At 33.1% G+C, this 15,946-nt stretch overlaps 2 protein-coding genes across 2 annotated transcripts; both read right to left on the reverse strand.

Annotated features, from left to right (window-relative positions):
• Positions 1-2,174: 2,174 nt before the first annotated feature.
• Positions 2,175-8,494, reverse strand: LOC130623566 (extracellular signal-regulated kinase 7-like). The gene is made up of 7 exons (XM_057439061.1): positions 7,544-8,494; positions 6,984-7,204; positions 6,568-6,797; positions 5,883-6,118; positions 5,085-5,600; positions 3,511-4,879; positions 2,175-3,401 (listed from the first exon to the last, which is right to left on the reverse strand). The coding sequence occupies exons 1-7, from the start codon at positions 8,037-8,039 to the stop codon at positions 3,233-3,235; spliced, it is 3,237 nt and encodes a 1,078-aa protein (XP_057295044.1). The 5' UTR covers positions 8,040-8,494; the 3' UTR covers positions 2,175-3,232.
• A 148-nt stretch (positions 8,495-8,642) lies between these two features.
• On the reverse strand, positions 8,643-10,202 carry LOC130623567 (probable 39S ribosomal protein L24, mitochondrial). The gene has a single exon (XM_057439062.1). It carries the CDS (start codon positions 9,488-9,490, stop codon positions 8,687-8,689), a length of 804 nt encoding a protein of 267 aa, XP_057295045.1. The 5' UTR covers positions 9,491-10,202; the 3' UTR covers positions 8,643-8,686.
• Between the last annotated feature and the right edge of the window lie 5,744 nt (positions 10,203-15,946).

Below are 15,946 nucleotides of genomic sequence, written 5' to 3' on the forward strand. Positions count from 1 at the left end.
CAATTGTTTTTTTTGAAATTTTGTACCGAGGTCAGTAGCATGTGAAAGGATCTTTTTCGTAACTTGCTCTAGCCACTTTAACGCTTTCACATGTCCCCTTGCTTTGATCATGAATCATTCTTTGAGCCCCTCTCCCGACCAGACGTTTTGACAAAAAAAAAGATATTCATATAAAATCCCATACATCGGTCACCTCTAATGCAATGGCCACTAAGCTGGGTCCCCAAAGTGGCCGCTATTAGAGGTTCCACTGTATTCTTTTACAGATCAACGCATTACCTAATATTATATAATATATATTATACATATACCTAATACGCATTACCTAATAATCATACGACTGCATTTTACGCTCGATCGGAAAAAGTTCGGTAACACTTTGCTATTAAATTTGAACTTAATGGTAATCAATTTCCCGTTTGAGAGAAAAGAGGTTCAGAATAAAATGTCTGCGGCTAAATAGAAAAAACCTTTCGCTACGAAATTTAAAAAAGAATAACAACTTTGTTTTTATGGTAGCAAATTAAAAGGAAGAGGTAACAGGAAACAACTTATAAAAAAGATGAGAAAACTTTTTCCGAGGGGACGGTTGATATTTACTGTTAGGTTACAAATATAACTATCAATGTTCACTCAACTATGAAATGAAATAAATTCAATAAATAAATATAAATTCAATGTTAGCATGTCTCTGCTACACCAAACACTTTTTCTGTGAAAGTTGTTGTTATCTTGTGAATAAAAAAGTGCAGAAGAAATTGTTGTTCTCTCTAAATTTTTTCTAAAATAAAATGGATTGCGCAATTGTTTACATCTCCTTGAATTCCATTGGTTAAAAAGCTCCAGAAAAAAAGTACGCGCTGAAAAAGTCGAATCTACGGAAGCCCATTAGTGCCATTTAAATTGTTTCGGAAATGTGACCCTAAGTGGAGGAAAGAAATATATAAAATTTGACATGCCCAACTTATGAAGACATAACACAAGCAGCGAAAACTTTAAATGGCTGCCGCAGTTATGAAGTCGTAACACAGTCAGCAAGTAACAATTTGCTTAAGAATACTAGCCACTACGTTCAAAATACTTTCCCCCCGTAAGGATTAACCTCACTTTTCACAGGCATTATTTAGCTTTACTTGTTGAAAACAAAACTGTTTGGACCACGATGTTGCTTACATTTACCTTAACCAGCTTTTGACGAAATGCACCTACATAATAAAACCGTAAAAAGTATTTCAAAAAGTTTTGGTCCTTATCTTTTATGTGTCATTTATGACATAAGTTAGCATGTAACAAATGTAAATGTGACAAGGCTTTGCATATTGTGTAAAGCAGATAGAGTAGAAGTGTGCACAAAGTATTGTTTTAAAAGAATTGTGCCTATAGATATTTTTGTTGAGGAATGACAACGTTAAACCTTCGAATCCGTAAAGAGTTCTTCCTTGACGTTTCAAGACATAAACAACATCCATAGCGGTAACGGTCCTGCGTTTAGCGCGCTCTGTGTATTTACATCAAATCTTGTCATCCTTTAATTAACAGTGATAAAAAACTACACGTGGTTTTTACAACAATAATGGTAGCAATGCTGCATTCAAAGTGGGACAGCGAAAATGTGTTTTTGCGATGCTTCTGTTATGAATTCATAAGTGAAGCGTGAGTTAAATCTTTCGCTGCTCCTGTTATGAATTTATAAGTAAAGCATGCGTTGAAGTTTTTTCTGCTCTTGTTAGGTATTATTGAGTGAGACACAGAAATATTTTTATTTCATTGCTCGTGTTATGTTCTAGGTGAGGTATACAAAAAAATTTAAAATATTTCTCTGCTCCACTTAGGGTGACATGTGTGAAGCAAAATTAATGCCACTAATGGGATTCCGTACGAATCGGTTCAACTTTTTGAGAAAGCGGTCATTCTACTTCATTGCGCATGCTTGTGGAAAAAGTTGTTGAGATTTTTCTGCTCCAGTAAAAAATGCAATCGTATGGAAACCTACCTTAATGTTTTGTTCGATCGACGATGAATACTGCTCAAAAAAATATTTCTGACTAAACTTTATTTTCAGGGACATTAGTGGAAATTTGTCAAATCTCAGGATTCATTTCAGGACATGAATTTCAATATAATAATGACATAGCTACCATTAGGGATGATATTCTGTAAAAAAAAATATTATTTTCGCAAAAAATTATATTTTAAGGGTTCATTTACTTTGATATGTACAATAAAAATAATAAAATAAATATGTATAAAAAACACAAAATATATACAATATTATATATTTGCAAAGATATATAGTCACAAGAAGAGATTGTGAATTATCGTGACATTAAAATTTAAACTAATTTCTAGCAAGTTGAAGCAACGTATCAGAGGGTTTAAAGCTATAGAAATATATATTTAAAAAAAATGGCCTTGAACTGCCCCCAAACACCCTTGAAATTTACGCATGATGATTCTTATGTAAGTGATCTATTTTTTCAAATCGCACTGGATGTTCATTTTCACTGATAATTAAGGGCACTAGAAGTAGTTCAAAATATCCAATCGGAATCAGGATTTTTTTGTTAAAAGTTAAAATAATTTAATCATAAAAAAAAAATCGAGCCTGTTTTTAATCACCTGTGCAAGACTTGCAACCCAGTTCCAGTAGAAGAAAGTTGATAGTAAAACTACAAGTAATGTCCATTTTAACAAAATCAAAAATGATTTAATTCATTGTTTGTTTGAAGTTCAAGCGCTTTATCAAAGGAACTACAGGTAAATCATTGGTCTCCCAATAATCTCTTTACCACAGAAATAATTTCAAAACGAGGTCATTCATTTTTGGTATTGAACACACAACATTAAATTTCAAATCTTTTTTCAGCAGAAAAAGTCAGACTTCAAAAATGGATAGAAATAAATTGAAACATACCTCTCCTAACCAGAAATTTTTTTATACAAAAAATGTGTATAAACATGGAGGTGGTTAACCTGTAGCAAAGAAAGAACGTATTACATTATCACTACAAAAGCTTTGAGAAATTTCGATTTATTCTTCAGTAATTAATGAAATACAGGTCAACAATACAGGTCAACCATTTTAAAAAATAAACGCAAAACGGGTAAAAGAAGAAGAAGAAGAAGCGTATATCGCAGTTTTGAATGAAATTTATGTCTTCAGTTAATTAGAAAGAAAAAGATAAGAAGAAAAACACTAGCAAAAATTATCACTACTCCCTCCTTTTAAGCTTTACGTATCCAGTAGCAACGAGGATGAAGTTGATTCCAATTCTCTTTGCAAATCAGCAATATCAGCAGGATCAAGTTCGTCCATACCAAGCCATTCGTTTAACAATGAGGCGGAGAGCTGCGGTTCGTTCGATAACTGTGCTCCTCCGGCGCTTCTTAAAGGATTCAATCTGCAGAACACGAAAACGTTTGGAGAAATTGCAAAAGCAAGCAACCAACCAAATAAACGAAAATAAACAAACACAATAACAAAAACAACTAAACAAAACAATAACTTACATGTCAATAGAACTACCAGCAAATAAATCCTCAAAATCCATTCCTAAACCATATCCTGCTGCTCCACTTCTTGGTGTCTTTGGTGTATTGACAAAAGTCGTCAAAAATATATCGTCTGTTCGATTTACGTCACAGGTCAATTTAGTACTAGTACTTAAATTATGTAATGTTAGATTGGTTGATCCATTACCACTCAACGTTTGATTGGTCGATTCAATACCACCTAACGTTTGATTGGTTGATCTATGAAAAGATTTGTTTACTTCATCGCTTAAGCATTCTATCTTTGGAGTTACCAGCGCAGGCACACAGTTCGTATTTCGTGCAGCGGTTACATTGAGCTTACTAACAAACGAAGTAGTAGTGTTTGTGATAGCAGCCGAAACAGTAGTAGCTGTATGTGTAACAGATAGTTCTGCGGTTGGTTTACCATTTACAATCGCGTTCCCAACATTGCACAGACTTGACACATTCGTAGTGAAATTCTGCAAGTTTGCATGTGTAACAATAGCGGTGTAATCGAGTTCATTCTGCTCTTCTTTCAATTGTCTCGCCCTTATACTGGTCACAAGCATGTTCTTAACAATCGACCAGTTGTCTGTGTGAAAACTTTGAACTGTCGTGCAGGGTTGGAGCGTTTCTTTAGTACTATGCGCTTCAGCGCTGCTTTGTTCGTTCGTTTCTTCCATCTCTTCAATGATATTCACGATTTTTTTGTCTTCATCATCCAGCTGTTTTATTTTAGCGATAGTTTCAGCTGATTCTTCAGACGAAATCTCCACGGAGGAGAGTAAATCAGCGGAGTTAATCGATATTTCCGATAGACCAGAATTTGCGGAGTATAAAGATTTAATTGAAAATTTACTGTCTTTTGATTTCGAGCTATCGCTTTTACTTTCTGTCCCAATGCTACACAAAAACGAAACAAAGTCATCACTACCTTGGCTAGAGGGCTTCGTTAAATTTACAGTGTCAGTTGTCCTTATGGCGCTTGCACAAATTTCTTCTGTTAGAGGCGGGTTTAAAGTGTATTTCCGAGTCTTCTCCATAAGATGCTTCTTCATCTCCTTAATAGACTTCGATATCTCCGATACATTACTAAACTTAGGCTTTTCAGTCGTTGCCGTGGTTACAGTTAAACTTTGCGATGACATCGTTGAAGTTATAAACGAAGCTTGATGTGACACAGGCTTTGGTTGTATGCTCACACAACCCATTTGTGCAGGTTTGGGTGCGATCGGGATTGGTGCGTTCACTTTTTGAGAACTGATGTTGGGAAAAATAACTATTGGCGCAGCACCGTTGAACGCCCCACGTAATTGAAACATTGGTATTGAACCAAGAGGAACCAATACGGTCTGGTTTGTAGCTGAAAAGATAACCGAATGTTATGCTTAAGTCTATTTTCCTCAGGATTGATACAAATGAGCAGTTAAAATATTGATAGCAATAACAAAAAATTTTCAAAGTTAAAAAAGTTTTTTCAAAAATAATCAAGTTAAGTTGAGACTTAAAGTTTGCAGAAATACCAGAATCACTGCATCGTCAAGGTTAACACACAAATATTTACTTACCATTGCTGGTAACTGTTGTCTGGTTATGCGATGCTGTTACTGATGGTAGAAAATTGGTTGTAGCTGAAATAGTACTGGTTACTGTAGTGGTGTAACGAGACGTCACAGCCTGACAGACATTCACGACAGGTGGAATTCTTATAGTTTGTTCTCTTACTAACGCCACACCGCCATCTCTTTGTTTTGGTACAAAGTTTGTGAATTGTAGTGTGTTTAACTGTTTATTTGATACACGGTCAATAATTGGCTGACCTTTGACCATCTCTTGAGCAGGTTGCGTGGAGAGTGATTCTGCTTGTAGTTGCATTAGTTCATCCATATGTTGACGTATAGGATGTATGAAAGGTTTCTTATCTTTCTGCATGTTTGACCAGCGTTGAAGCAGTTCTTTATCTTCATTAGATAGCTCTGATTTTTTCGCTTCGACATCTGTTGCGGTTACTTTCTTCTTCACATTCGGAGTGACAGCTGTCTTATGTTTGCGCTTCCGACCTTCGTGTTTTTTGTCCTCTGTTACTAAATAAAAAATAAAAAATTCTTTACATATTAAGTATTTGGGTTATATTACCGGCTCTTAGGTAAATTGTGAAGCTCATTGATTTTTGAAATGATTTAACGATACAGTTCATGACGTGGCTACGTGAATTTCGCGCCTTATTGGTCAAAAAATTAATTTAATCATTCTTAGATTGGTTACAGTTGAAGACACTTGGTGTCTAGGTTTTTTTTACAAGTTTTCTTGTTATTGGCAAAACGAACAAACGAACGAACAAACGAACAGTTATATTGTAGACATACTTGTAACATCATCTCCCGAGTCCTCCTCTGACAATTTCGTTTGTCTCACCTCAGGGTATAGAAAAGGCTTTAGGAATTCCGTCTGGACAGGGGCCAGCTTTGGTTTGGGTCTCTTTGAATGATAATCCTGGATTTCCTTTAAAATGTGCTCTTTTAGTATTTGCCTGTTAAGCGGGAGGCACTCAATGTCATAATTAAACAATGAACTAGTCGGTTCATCGTCAAGATCATGGTATCTAAAATAAACACAGGGTGTCCATCACAATACACAGGACATGAGTGGACTGGCTTCTATATTTTGTTCATTATCAATGTTAAAAGTTGTACGGATGTCAATTGTTTTGATTGTTTGCAGCAAAACATCAGATTTGCCAATCGCGATAATTTATTAACAGCGAAATTTAGCCCCTTAGGAATATATATAATTTGATTTCATATGTGTATTTCTTATCAAAGTACTCGAAAAAAGTTTGCATATTAAAAGCACTTACAAATTAATCAAGATTCCAAAAGACACAAAATATTTGATATAGTTAAGTACCTTGAATTACTATTGTTAAGTGCTTAAATCTCTAGGTATAAAACCCTAGAGGTAATAATAATATCCCAAAATCTTTATCATTTCAAAATTTACATTCATCCAAGCTTGCTAAATTAAAAAAAACAATTAACGCAGCTGACTCACTTATCTACAAATGGATGATTTAAAGCTGTCTCCACACTAACTCTTTTTCTTGGATCAAGCACTAAAAGTTGTGTAAGAAGGTTAATGGATTCAGCACTTGCATTCGGGTACATTGTTGAAAATGATACAGCTTCTTTATGAGGTAGTCTGCTGATGTAATGTCGCACTCGATCTGATGTGATGGTAGACATAAATTCAACGGAGGGGACTCCCACAACACTGAGAATGAGCTAAAAATATATATTTAAAAAAATAGTAAATAATAAGCAACTTAGTATCAGGTACTAATTTTCGTGCTTTTATGGATTTTGGTCAAATTCTCAAAATTATGTGCCTGCAACTGGTGTGGTGAAGAATATTTTCCATTTATTACTCAAGTTACACTATATGCCAAAATATAACATGACTTCCCTCACCTGCAGCTGGTTAAGATAGTTGCTGCCAGGAAACAGTGCTGTTCTACCAAGCATTTCAGCAAGAATACATCCAACAGACCAAATATCAATTGCTTTTGTAAACTGATGAAGAGATAACATTAGTTCAGGTGCGCGATACCAGCGCGTTGCAACGTACTCTGTCATAACACGCTTCTGTTCTGTCAGAGAAGAAGATAGACTCCTTGCCATACCAAAATCACCTTTAGAAGTTATATATATATATACATGTACATGCATAATAAAAGCCAAAACATCCTTGCATAGTAAATATTCAAAACAAAACAAAGATAAAAATATCAAAAAAATATAGGCACGATTATTAGTTAACTTTTTTTCTTCGATTTTTAAGTTATTACAATTAATCTTTTCTGCAAATTTATTGTTTTGATTATATGTAATTGACCTGATACTAGTTTTACATGACTTAAATTTTGTTTTTGTTGAAATGGTGAAAACGTAAAATCACAAAATAAATAGTGTTAACCCAAAATTAATGTGAGCTACTTCCTTGCATACAAAATCTGAACAACAAATCATACCTATCTTTAATTCACAATCTTTGTTAATCAGCAAATTACTTGGTTTCAAGTCTCGATGAATGATGTTTGCAGAGTGGATATATTTCAATCCACGCAGGAGCTGGTACAAAAAATATCGCACATGCTCCTCAGAAAGATCTTGTTTGGAATGAATGATATGATGCAAATCACTTCCCATTAAATCAAGAACAACATAAACATCTCGAAATTCATTAATATCAGCAGGAGGTCGAAGAATTTCTTTAATTGCAATGATATTATCATGTTTAAAATGTTTTAGTATCTTCAATTCCCGTAATGTTCGTTTCGTAATAGCAGGTACATCAAAAACATCACATATCTTTTTTATTGCAACACGCTGTCCAGTTGAGTTATCCACAGCGGAGCACACTACACCATATGCACCTTCCCCAATAGTTTCCAAAATTGAGTATTTGGAATCCACGTAAAACTTAACTTGTTTTTGATGTTTTCGTAATGCATGCTTGTTTGACATATTTTTTAGAACTTTTATTTGTATTGGCCTAAAACAGTAAAATCTATTGTCCTATTATCCTAGTTTTCTTTAAATTACAGTAAAATAACAAAGGAGCTTAAAAAACAACACAAATTATGAAAGTTTAACATGGTATATCTATACATTTAGGCTTAAACAGGGGATACACAATCTAATTTGTCGGATTTAATTTTTTGAACTCAAATTTTGCATTTAAAATGAGTGATATGCGATTCATTTCTTCAATTTTGATTTATATCAAATTCAACAAATTTGATTGTGTATCATCCTTTTTGATTTTTTAAATGCGAAAAAATGTATTACAACATCACCTGCTTAACATGCAATTTATGTATTTCTTAAATCAAACTTATAAGAGACGAATAAAAAAGCAAACTAAAATGACTGAAAATTTTGAGTTTAATATTTTATCTTTATATCAAAAAGTTGTCTTAATCCTTACATTTCAACATTATTTGTTTCGTAGATATAAGATGATAAAAACCAAGTAACAACCAAATGATTGTGAATTTGTCAAAATAATGTTAAGCAACTGTGGAAAGAAAACAGGGGAGTAAAACTCTTATAAAAAAGAATACATCATTGTTTAAAGTCGAATTAAATTGCTTTTTTTATGTAAAAAGAATTTATGTTCTCCAAAACAACATTTTTTTACCCATACTCTGCAATTGCGATATTATTCCAGTATCAGTTTGTGGAGAGTCTATACTTTTACTTCTCTCTTTTAACACATCATTTTCAATTTCCCTAAAAATTAAGTCTCTTCTTTCCAATTCACCTTTTGGCACTGTCATAGGTATATCCATTTCTTTCATGATTTCTTCATGAAACAGCAACAAGGATGGAACATATGTGTATTGCTGCACTACGTCTGCCTTAGTATCAAATTCACCCTCCTTTACTGCATCACGTGACTTCCAATCAGATCTTTCGAAAGGAGGTTTGGCAATAACACGTCCACTTTCTTTACACACGCGTACCTGTTTTCCTTCTTCATTAAAACGTATGCTAACATTCGTCGGTTTACCAGTAAATGGATCAACTAATTTTACTTCAGAATAATGCAAGGGTTCTTCATTAAGAAGGTACCCAGACTTGCCATCTCCCATATTTTCTATAAATTGTTCTGAGCAGTTTAATCCTTCAACTTTTAATTGATTCTTTTTCCGGGCAACTGCTCTAACTTTTCCTTGCTTTCCTTTATCGTGGCCTACCATTATTTCAACTAAGTCACCTCTTATGATAGGCCATTCTTTATATGGTGTAATTTTTGGAACTTCACTAGGTGGACGTAATTTCAACACTCTAACATTTCCTTTGTGTTTTTTAGTTTCCCATTCTACAAATCTGAATGGAGGAGGTCTCATTGGAAATCTTGACCAAGGTCTTGGCTTGGTAAATAATTTTTCTAACCGCGGTACACGGGGCATAGTGTGTTATCTAAAAATTGTTGATAAAAAATAATGCAATATTAGGTGGAAAAAGAAAATATTTATCATTTAAATGAATAAAAACTATAGTTTTTTAATAATGTCATCGACTCATCTGTTCTGAAACAGTTACGTTAGACCCAACTTGGGCAAATAAGTCCAATTTTGATCCCAGGTGACTCCTAGTTACCCATAATGACATGACATCAGTTACGTCCACCTTAGTTGGCCTAAAACTTAAAAGCGCAATACTATCAATGTTCTTAATACATATTTAGTTAACAAAAGACTTATAGTCTCAGCTTTGTGTTCTTTATAAATGTATTTCTTATTTATTAGAGAACAACCTGCTGTAAAAACCATTTGGACAGGGTTGCTAACAAGCATCACCACCAGACCTAAAATTACCAATTTACAACCTTGTGTATAGACATTTTTTAACTCTGAAAAGAACGAAAACAATAAGAAATACGAAAGAGAATTATTTTTAAGAAAAAGTTTGTCTGGATAGGATGACACAATTTATTTCTTCCTAACAAAAACTACATAAAATGCACACTCTATACTGATTTTGTTTTACAAACTTTTTTTTAAAAACAAAAATTGATAAAGTTTCCTTGAGTAAAAACTATACAGGAGTACGTTCAACAGATACTGGATATGGATATTATCTTGCTTTATTTTCTAGATCTTGATCCTGTAAAAAATAAAAATAATGCTGACTACACATAAAATTAAGGCATCTAGCTACACTTTTTTGGTCATATTGGAATCTTTTGTTCACCTCCTTCTACTGCAGAAAATGGCATCCATGTAATACCAGTTTTTAAACTTTGCCCAGCATGCAGAATTCTTGTTGCGAAAAAGACAAGAGAAAGTTCTGCTGAGGAGACTGAGCTGGCCTAGGATGAACAAACTGAAGAACAGGTTGACTAGGTTACACAAATTTGAATCATCTTACTTGTCTAAAAAAGTGAAGACATCGTTAAATTCCACTTTGAAAGAGATTGATGTATCACCTGTGAAAACACATGCTGTCAGGTCACATTCAGTTGTGCCATATGGAAAGAAAAAAGGTCAAACAGGCAAGATAGTGTTTAGAAGAAAAAACGCTAACATAAAAACTAGAATTGCTAAAACTCTCAGAGTTTGTGAAAATGACTTGGGCGGTGAGGATGAACTATTAATCATTGCAACTACCCAAGAAAAAGCAGATGATCTAGATAGATTAATGGAATTGGTGAAGAAAAAGATGATTATTCTGAAAAGCTTTAATTGCTAACTCTAGTACCATCTACTTGGAAAGTTCAAAAAATATGTGAGTATTTTCCTGTAACAGGTACATGGTGAAACAATCAAAACAGCTGCTGTGTGCATAAGGCATTCTTGCAAAACCGAATCGAAAAAAAGGAAAACAAATTAGCCGGGAAATAATTACCATGATTATGAAGTTTTACTGTGATGATGAATACAATAGATTAATGCCAGGAAACTTTAAAGAGAAGCATCCAGAAATAAGGATTTCATTTTATGAGCTACGACCAAAACGGTGTATAACTATTGGATTATCTGGAACCCATTCTATCTGTGTTTACACAATACATCAGAATGTAAAACTCATGCTTAACTCCGTTCATACTACCAAAAGTTACAGTGAATTGATGAGAATGACAGTATGTGAACAATGTGGATTGCATGTTAAGGTTACTGTAAAGGAAAAAACTCACTTGATGAGTAGTCTCAGAAAAACCCTTATAATTTATCAATACTTTTATATTTTTTTTTTTTTTTTTTTTTTGTTTCTGAATGTTTGATAAAGACTTTTTTGATGGTGTTATTTTCGTGAGATGTTATTTTTCCAAAAAGAAAATATAATGAATTAAACACACACAATTTTTTTTTCACCGTACGTTTTAAAATGGCTTCTTTTTCCGAACGCGTGGTCGCAGACTTCTCGTTTTTGCACTATTACATTTAGCATAAATTAAATTCAAAAAGGTTCCCGTTTTTTTTTGTAACAACGTTGTTAAAAATATTTGTAATTTTATATAATCATTCAAAAAAATGCATATTATTTTCTTTCTATCGTCATAATTCGCTAATCAGTAATTTATACAAAAAAATCCGGGAACCTTTTGAGCATAATTTATTCAGCTTTCCATTACTGAAAATTTCAATGAGCCAATAGGAAGCTTTCGGAAAAAGAAACCACAAACGTAAAGGCATGTATGCAAAAATTTACTAACAAGATATTTGTTTTTAAAGATTTTCATAGGTGTTATGAAAATGTGTGAACTGAGTATGCATATATATATATATATATTTATATATATATATATATATATATATATATATATATATATATATATATATATATATATATATATATATATATATATATATATATATATATATATATATATATATATATATATATATATATATATATATATATATATATATATATATATATATATATATATATATATATATATATATATATATATATATATATATATATATATATATATATATATATATATATATATATATATATATATATATATATATATATATATATATATATATATATATATATATATATATATATATATATATATATATATATATATATTACATCACGAGAACATTCGTCCGAAAGCTGTATTAAGGTACAGGACACCTAACCTCTCCCATGTTTTGGTTATATTTAACTTGCATGGGTGCGCACTCTTCTCGCAGTATTCTCTGTGACGATGAAGGTCGGACTGACTTGTGGCCTGGTTAAAAATGGTCTACCGTCTTTCGTTCGAGTCTCAGTGTAATGCACCAGCCGAGCATAAGAGTGTCAGCATGAAGGAAAGGGGCCGATTTTAATGTTCTCTGTACCTCACATTCTTCCTAATAACACTGACCGCTTTTTGATCGCAGGCTTCATAAGCTTTGTGTTTTTGGTGCCTCTTATTTAGTACATTCACTTAAAATATAAGAAAAATATATTGTAGATAAAATAAAATCAGGACCGACCGACCGACCGACCGGATCAGTGCTGAAACCCTCACCTCGGTGACGGCAAACATATTTTTAAGTCCAGCCAAACAAGAAATCACGGTTGGTTAAAAATCAAACATATAGAAAAAACTAGTCAAGAATAAAACCTATCGCGGACGTATATTTTGATTGAGATTTTTAAGATGTGAAGAGGTCGTTAAACTTCAGCAAATGTAAACTGACTAAAAAGAGAATACGGTGATCTTTTTTTTAATTGCTTTTGATTTAAATTGTTATTAAAGCAATAAAAATTATATAGCATTTCAGTAAAACAATTGCATCGTGACGAACACGATTTTATTTTTTATGTGATCGTTAAACTCATGATGCATCGTAACACGGTAGATCGTGTCTCCCACGATGGCATTATTTCACCTTTGAGCACAAAGATCGTGGATCGTGGGTGTCGCGCATGATACACGATACACGATACACGATGTTAGGCTTCCTAATAGCGGTACTGTATGTCATTCGAAAGAGAATTTTTTTTCTGTATGTCATGAATTTTTTTGCAAAAAACCTAAAAAAAAAATTTGTTTTCTTTACAGTAACCTTAAAAGGTGTGAGGATTGTCCCGGAGAAGAAGCTTTGAGACACTTTCTTTACCCAACACTCCAGTGTGATTATGAAAACGAGGACATTGCCCGTGGAGAATGGACAACCACTGATAGAGCTGAAATAATCACATGCATTGTTACATTAGAAGAATTCGTCAATTTAGTTGTTTTAAGAATTGACAAACATACACCTTATTCTTTTATAGCTAAGGAACAATCTCGATACTTCAAGAAAATGAAGTTGCGGTTTTGGTTGACTTTGCAGAAAACTATCAGTTTGTCATACAGGATCAAATAGAAAGATTTCATTGGAACTCCTCCCAGTGCTCTTTGCACCCTATTGTGATATATTCAAAAATAAATCAAGTTATTCTCTCTGCTTTATTTCAGATGATCTATACCATGATGTTGATATGGTGTATAAGGTGATAAGAATTGCAAAAACATACTGAATCAAAGCTTGCATCTACAAGATTTTGGAATAGAATCTACTCACCTTGTGATGGCATTGGTTGTACAATTAAACGTTGACTGCAAGAACAAGCCTTCAAAGAGTATCACAAGACCAAATCTTAATTGCCAAATTTTGCCAGGAGGAGGTTCAGGGTATCACAACTATTTTTATTCCAACTGAGGCAATTCAACAACAGCGAGAACATATGAAGCATCGTTACCAACATGCAAAAACAATTTCTGAAACAAGAACCTTTCACTACTTCGAAGCTATAACCAGCTACCAAATCAGTGCAAAAAGAGTTTGCATTGTACAGTAAAAGTTCATGTTGTAAGTTATATTGCAGTTCATGTTGGAAGTTAATTGCGTGCAAGTATATCGATGGTACTACATGGATTGAAAATGTTCAAGATGTTGAGGAAAATGAGACAACAGTGAAATTTTTTAACCATAAGTTCACACAAAGACACACAAAAAATCTAGAACATTTTGCAGTCATGACATTTATATTTTTAGCAGTTGATATGTAATAAACAGGTTCTCTTAACCTTTTCTCTGTTATTTTGACTTTAGAGAAACTCCAGTACTTTAAGACCAAAACAATCAATTATTTAATAAAGAAACATCGAAATTCCTTGTGCCCACTTCCTAGTTGAATATTTCATAAAGCGGGAATACATTTTTTGTTTTTGCTATACAACATACTAAACATATGAAGATTATCTGGAGAGAATTTAAAGTTTGTATGATTTACGCTTTGCCAGATATCTACGGTCGAAGGATAGGCAAGAAAAACGTGACTGATTTTCCCAACTTTGTGTTAAATTGACAATAACCAAAGATCTGTCCATTTTACATTAATTTTGACTTCATTTTCTGATTCCTAATCTCAAAACTATAGGGGTACCAAATTTCTGTCTTAGCTTCTAGAACATGCAGAAAACATGCCTTGATAAAGCTGAATTTCGACGCAATGTTCAATAGATAAAATATAAAAGAAACCGAAACTATCTAATTTTATGCAAGGTAAAAATCTAATTGAAAGTCGTTGTGAATTTCTTTTTCCATAAGGCCTTTGTACTTTGTGCTGTGAATGTCCTCTCAATTACTCAATTTATGGATAATTATCTTTTTTAAATTCTTGACAGCCGTCAAAGGATTTTGAAACGATCCTAAAGACTGCCAGATGCTTTGAAGACTTGTAATAGGTCTTAAACTTCAAGCATACAAGCTATAAAGCATTGGCAGTCTTTGGATCGTTTCAAAATCCTTTGACGGTGTCAAAGAATTAAAAAAAGATAATTATCCATCAATTGAGTAATTGAGAGGACATTCACACGCAAAAGACAAAGGCTTATGGAAAAAGAAATTCACAACCGCTTTCAATTAGATTTTTACCTTGATTAAAATAGATAGTTTCGGTTCTTTTATATTTTATTATTGAACATGGTGACACTTAAGCTTGATAAGGATGTTTTCTCGCCATGTTAGAAGATAACACAGAAATTTGGTAGCTCTGTATGGATGTTTTCTTATGATTTTAAGGTTTGTAAAGTTGTTTTTTTGTTATTATAGGACAAAATATAAGGTAAAAATTATTATTATTATTATTATTAAAAGACTATATTATGTTAAATGTTTCACGTCATTAACATTATGTTACATGTTAGTATTTTAATGAACGTTATTGCTGTCTTGTTCCTCTGTTGTTATGTCTGTTAACCAGGCCTATCAATAAGAGGCGCGCGATCGCTCCCGCGCACGCAAACACGCGCCTAATTCTGAAATATGAGGCCTCTGTGGAGTGATTTTCACTCGCCTAGATTGATTCCATGTTATGTAGCTGAGCGATAATATCCTAAATTCCTGAGATTGTATTTTCTATTTTAGATAGAGTAGTTCATTTTACTAATCATAAACTGACCAACCATTCACGTTAGGTGCGAAGCGAAAACATATCGTTCCAGTAATGACCTTTAGATATTCCGTTTTGTGAATCTACTTTGTTACCAGACCCCGACATGCTGAAATCGGAATCGTACGAAGATACATCGACATGAAAAAGTTAGAAGTGGATGATGTTTATAGTCACATGGTCAAACGATGTTTTTGTAACGTAACAATTATGATTGATTCTCTTTGTTTGTGAATGCAATATATTTCTTTTGTTTTCGTACTTTCAGTTATCAAATGTCGTTTTTTTTTATAGTTGTGTAACAAGACTTGTAATTTGTTTTGTTGATCACACCACGCGTATTTATGTGGAACCTGTTCTTGTAATAAACAAGAAAATGAGTAATGTATTTCTTTTGTTTTACATAACACTCCATCTCCCTGTTTCTCCATTCATTCAAAAATAGTTTTGTTATGGGAACATCCCTGGGTGAGAGCGTT

The sequence above is a fragment of the Hydractinia symbiolongicarpus genome, chromosome 13, assembly GCF_029227915.1.
Source record: "Hydractinia symbiolongicarpus strain clone_291-10 chromosome 13, HSymV2.1, whole genome shotgun sequence".
Taxonomy (NCBI): Eukaryota; Metazoa; Cnidaria; class Hydrozoa; order Anthoathecata; family Hydractiniidae; genus Hydractinia; species Hydractinia symbiolongicarpus.

What these genes read in the sequence shown, in the direction of transcription:
- LOC130623566 (XM_057439061.1), bottom strand. Translation starts at nt 8,039, where the DNA reads ATGTCAAACAAGCATGCATTACGAAAACATCAAAAACAAGTTAAGTTT. An exon ending in CTCGGGAGATGATGTTACAA is followed by an intron (nt 5,601 to 5,882) that starts GTATGTCTACAA and finishes TTTTTTATTTAG; the next exon opens with TAACAGAGGACAAAAAACAC. An exon ending in GCTGGTAGTTCTATTGACAT is followed by an intron (nt 3,402 to 3,510) that starts GTAAGTTATTGT and finishes CGTGTTCTGCAG; the next exon opens with ATTGAATCCTTTAAGAAGCG.
- LOC130623567 (XM_057439062.1), bottom strand. Translation starts at nt 9,490, where the DNA reads ATGCCCCGTGTACCGCGGTTAGAAAAATTATTTACCAAGCCAAGACCT.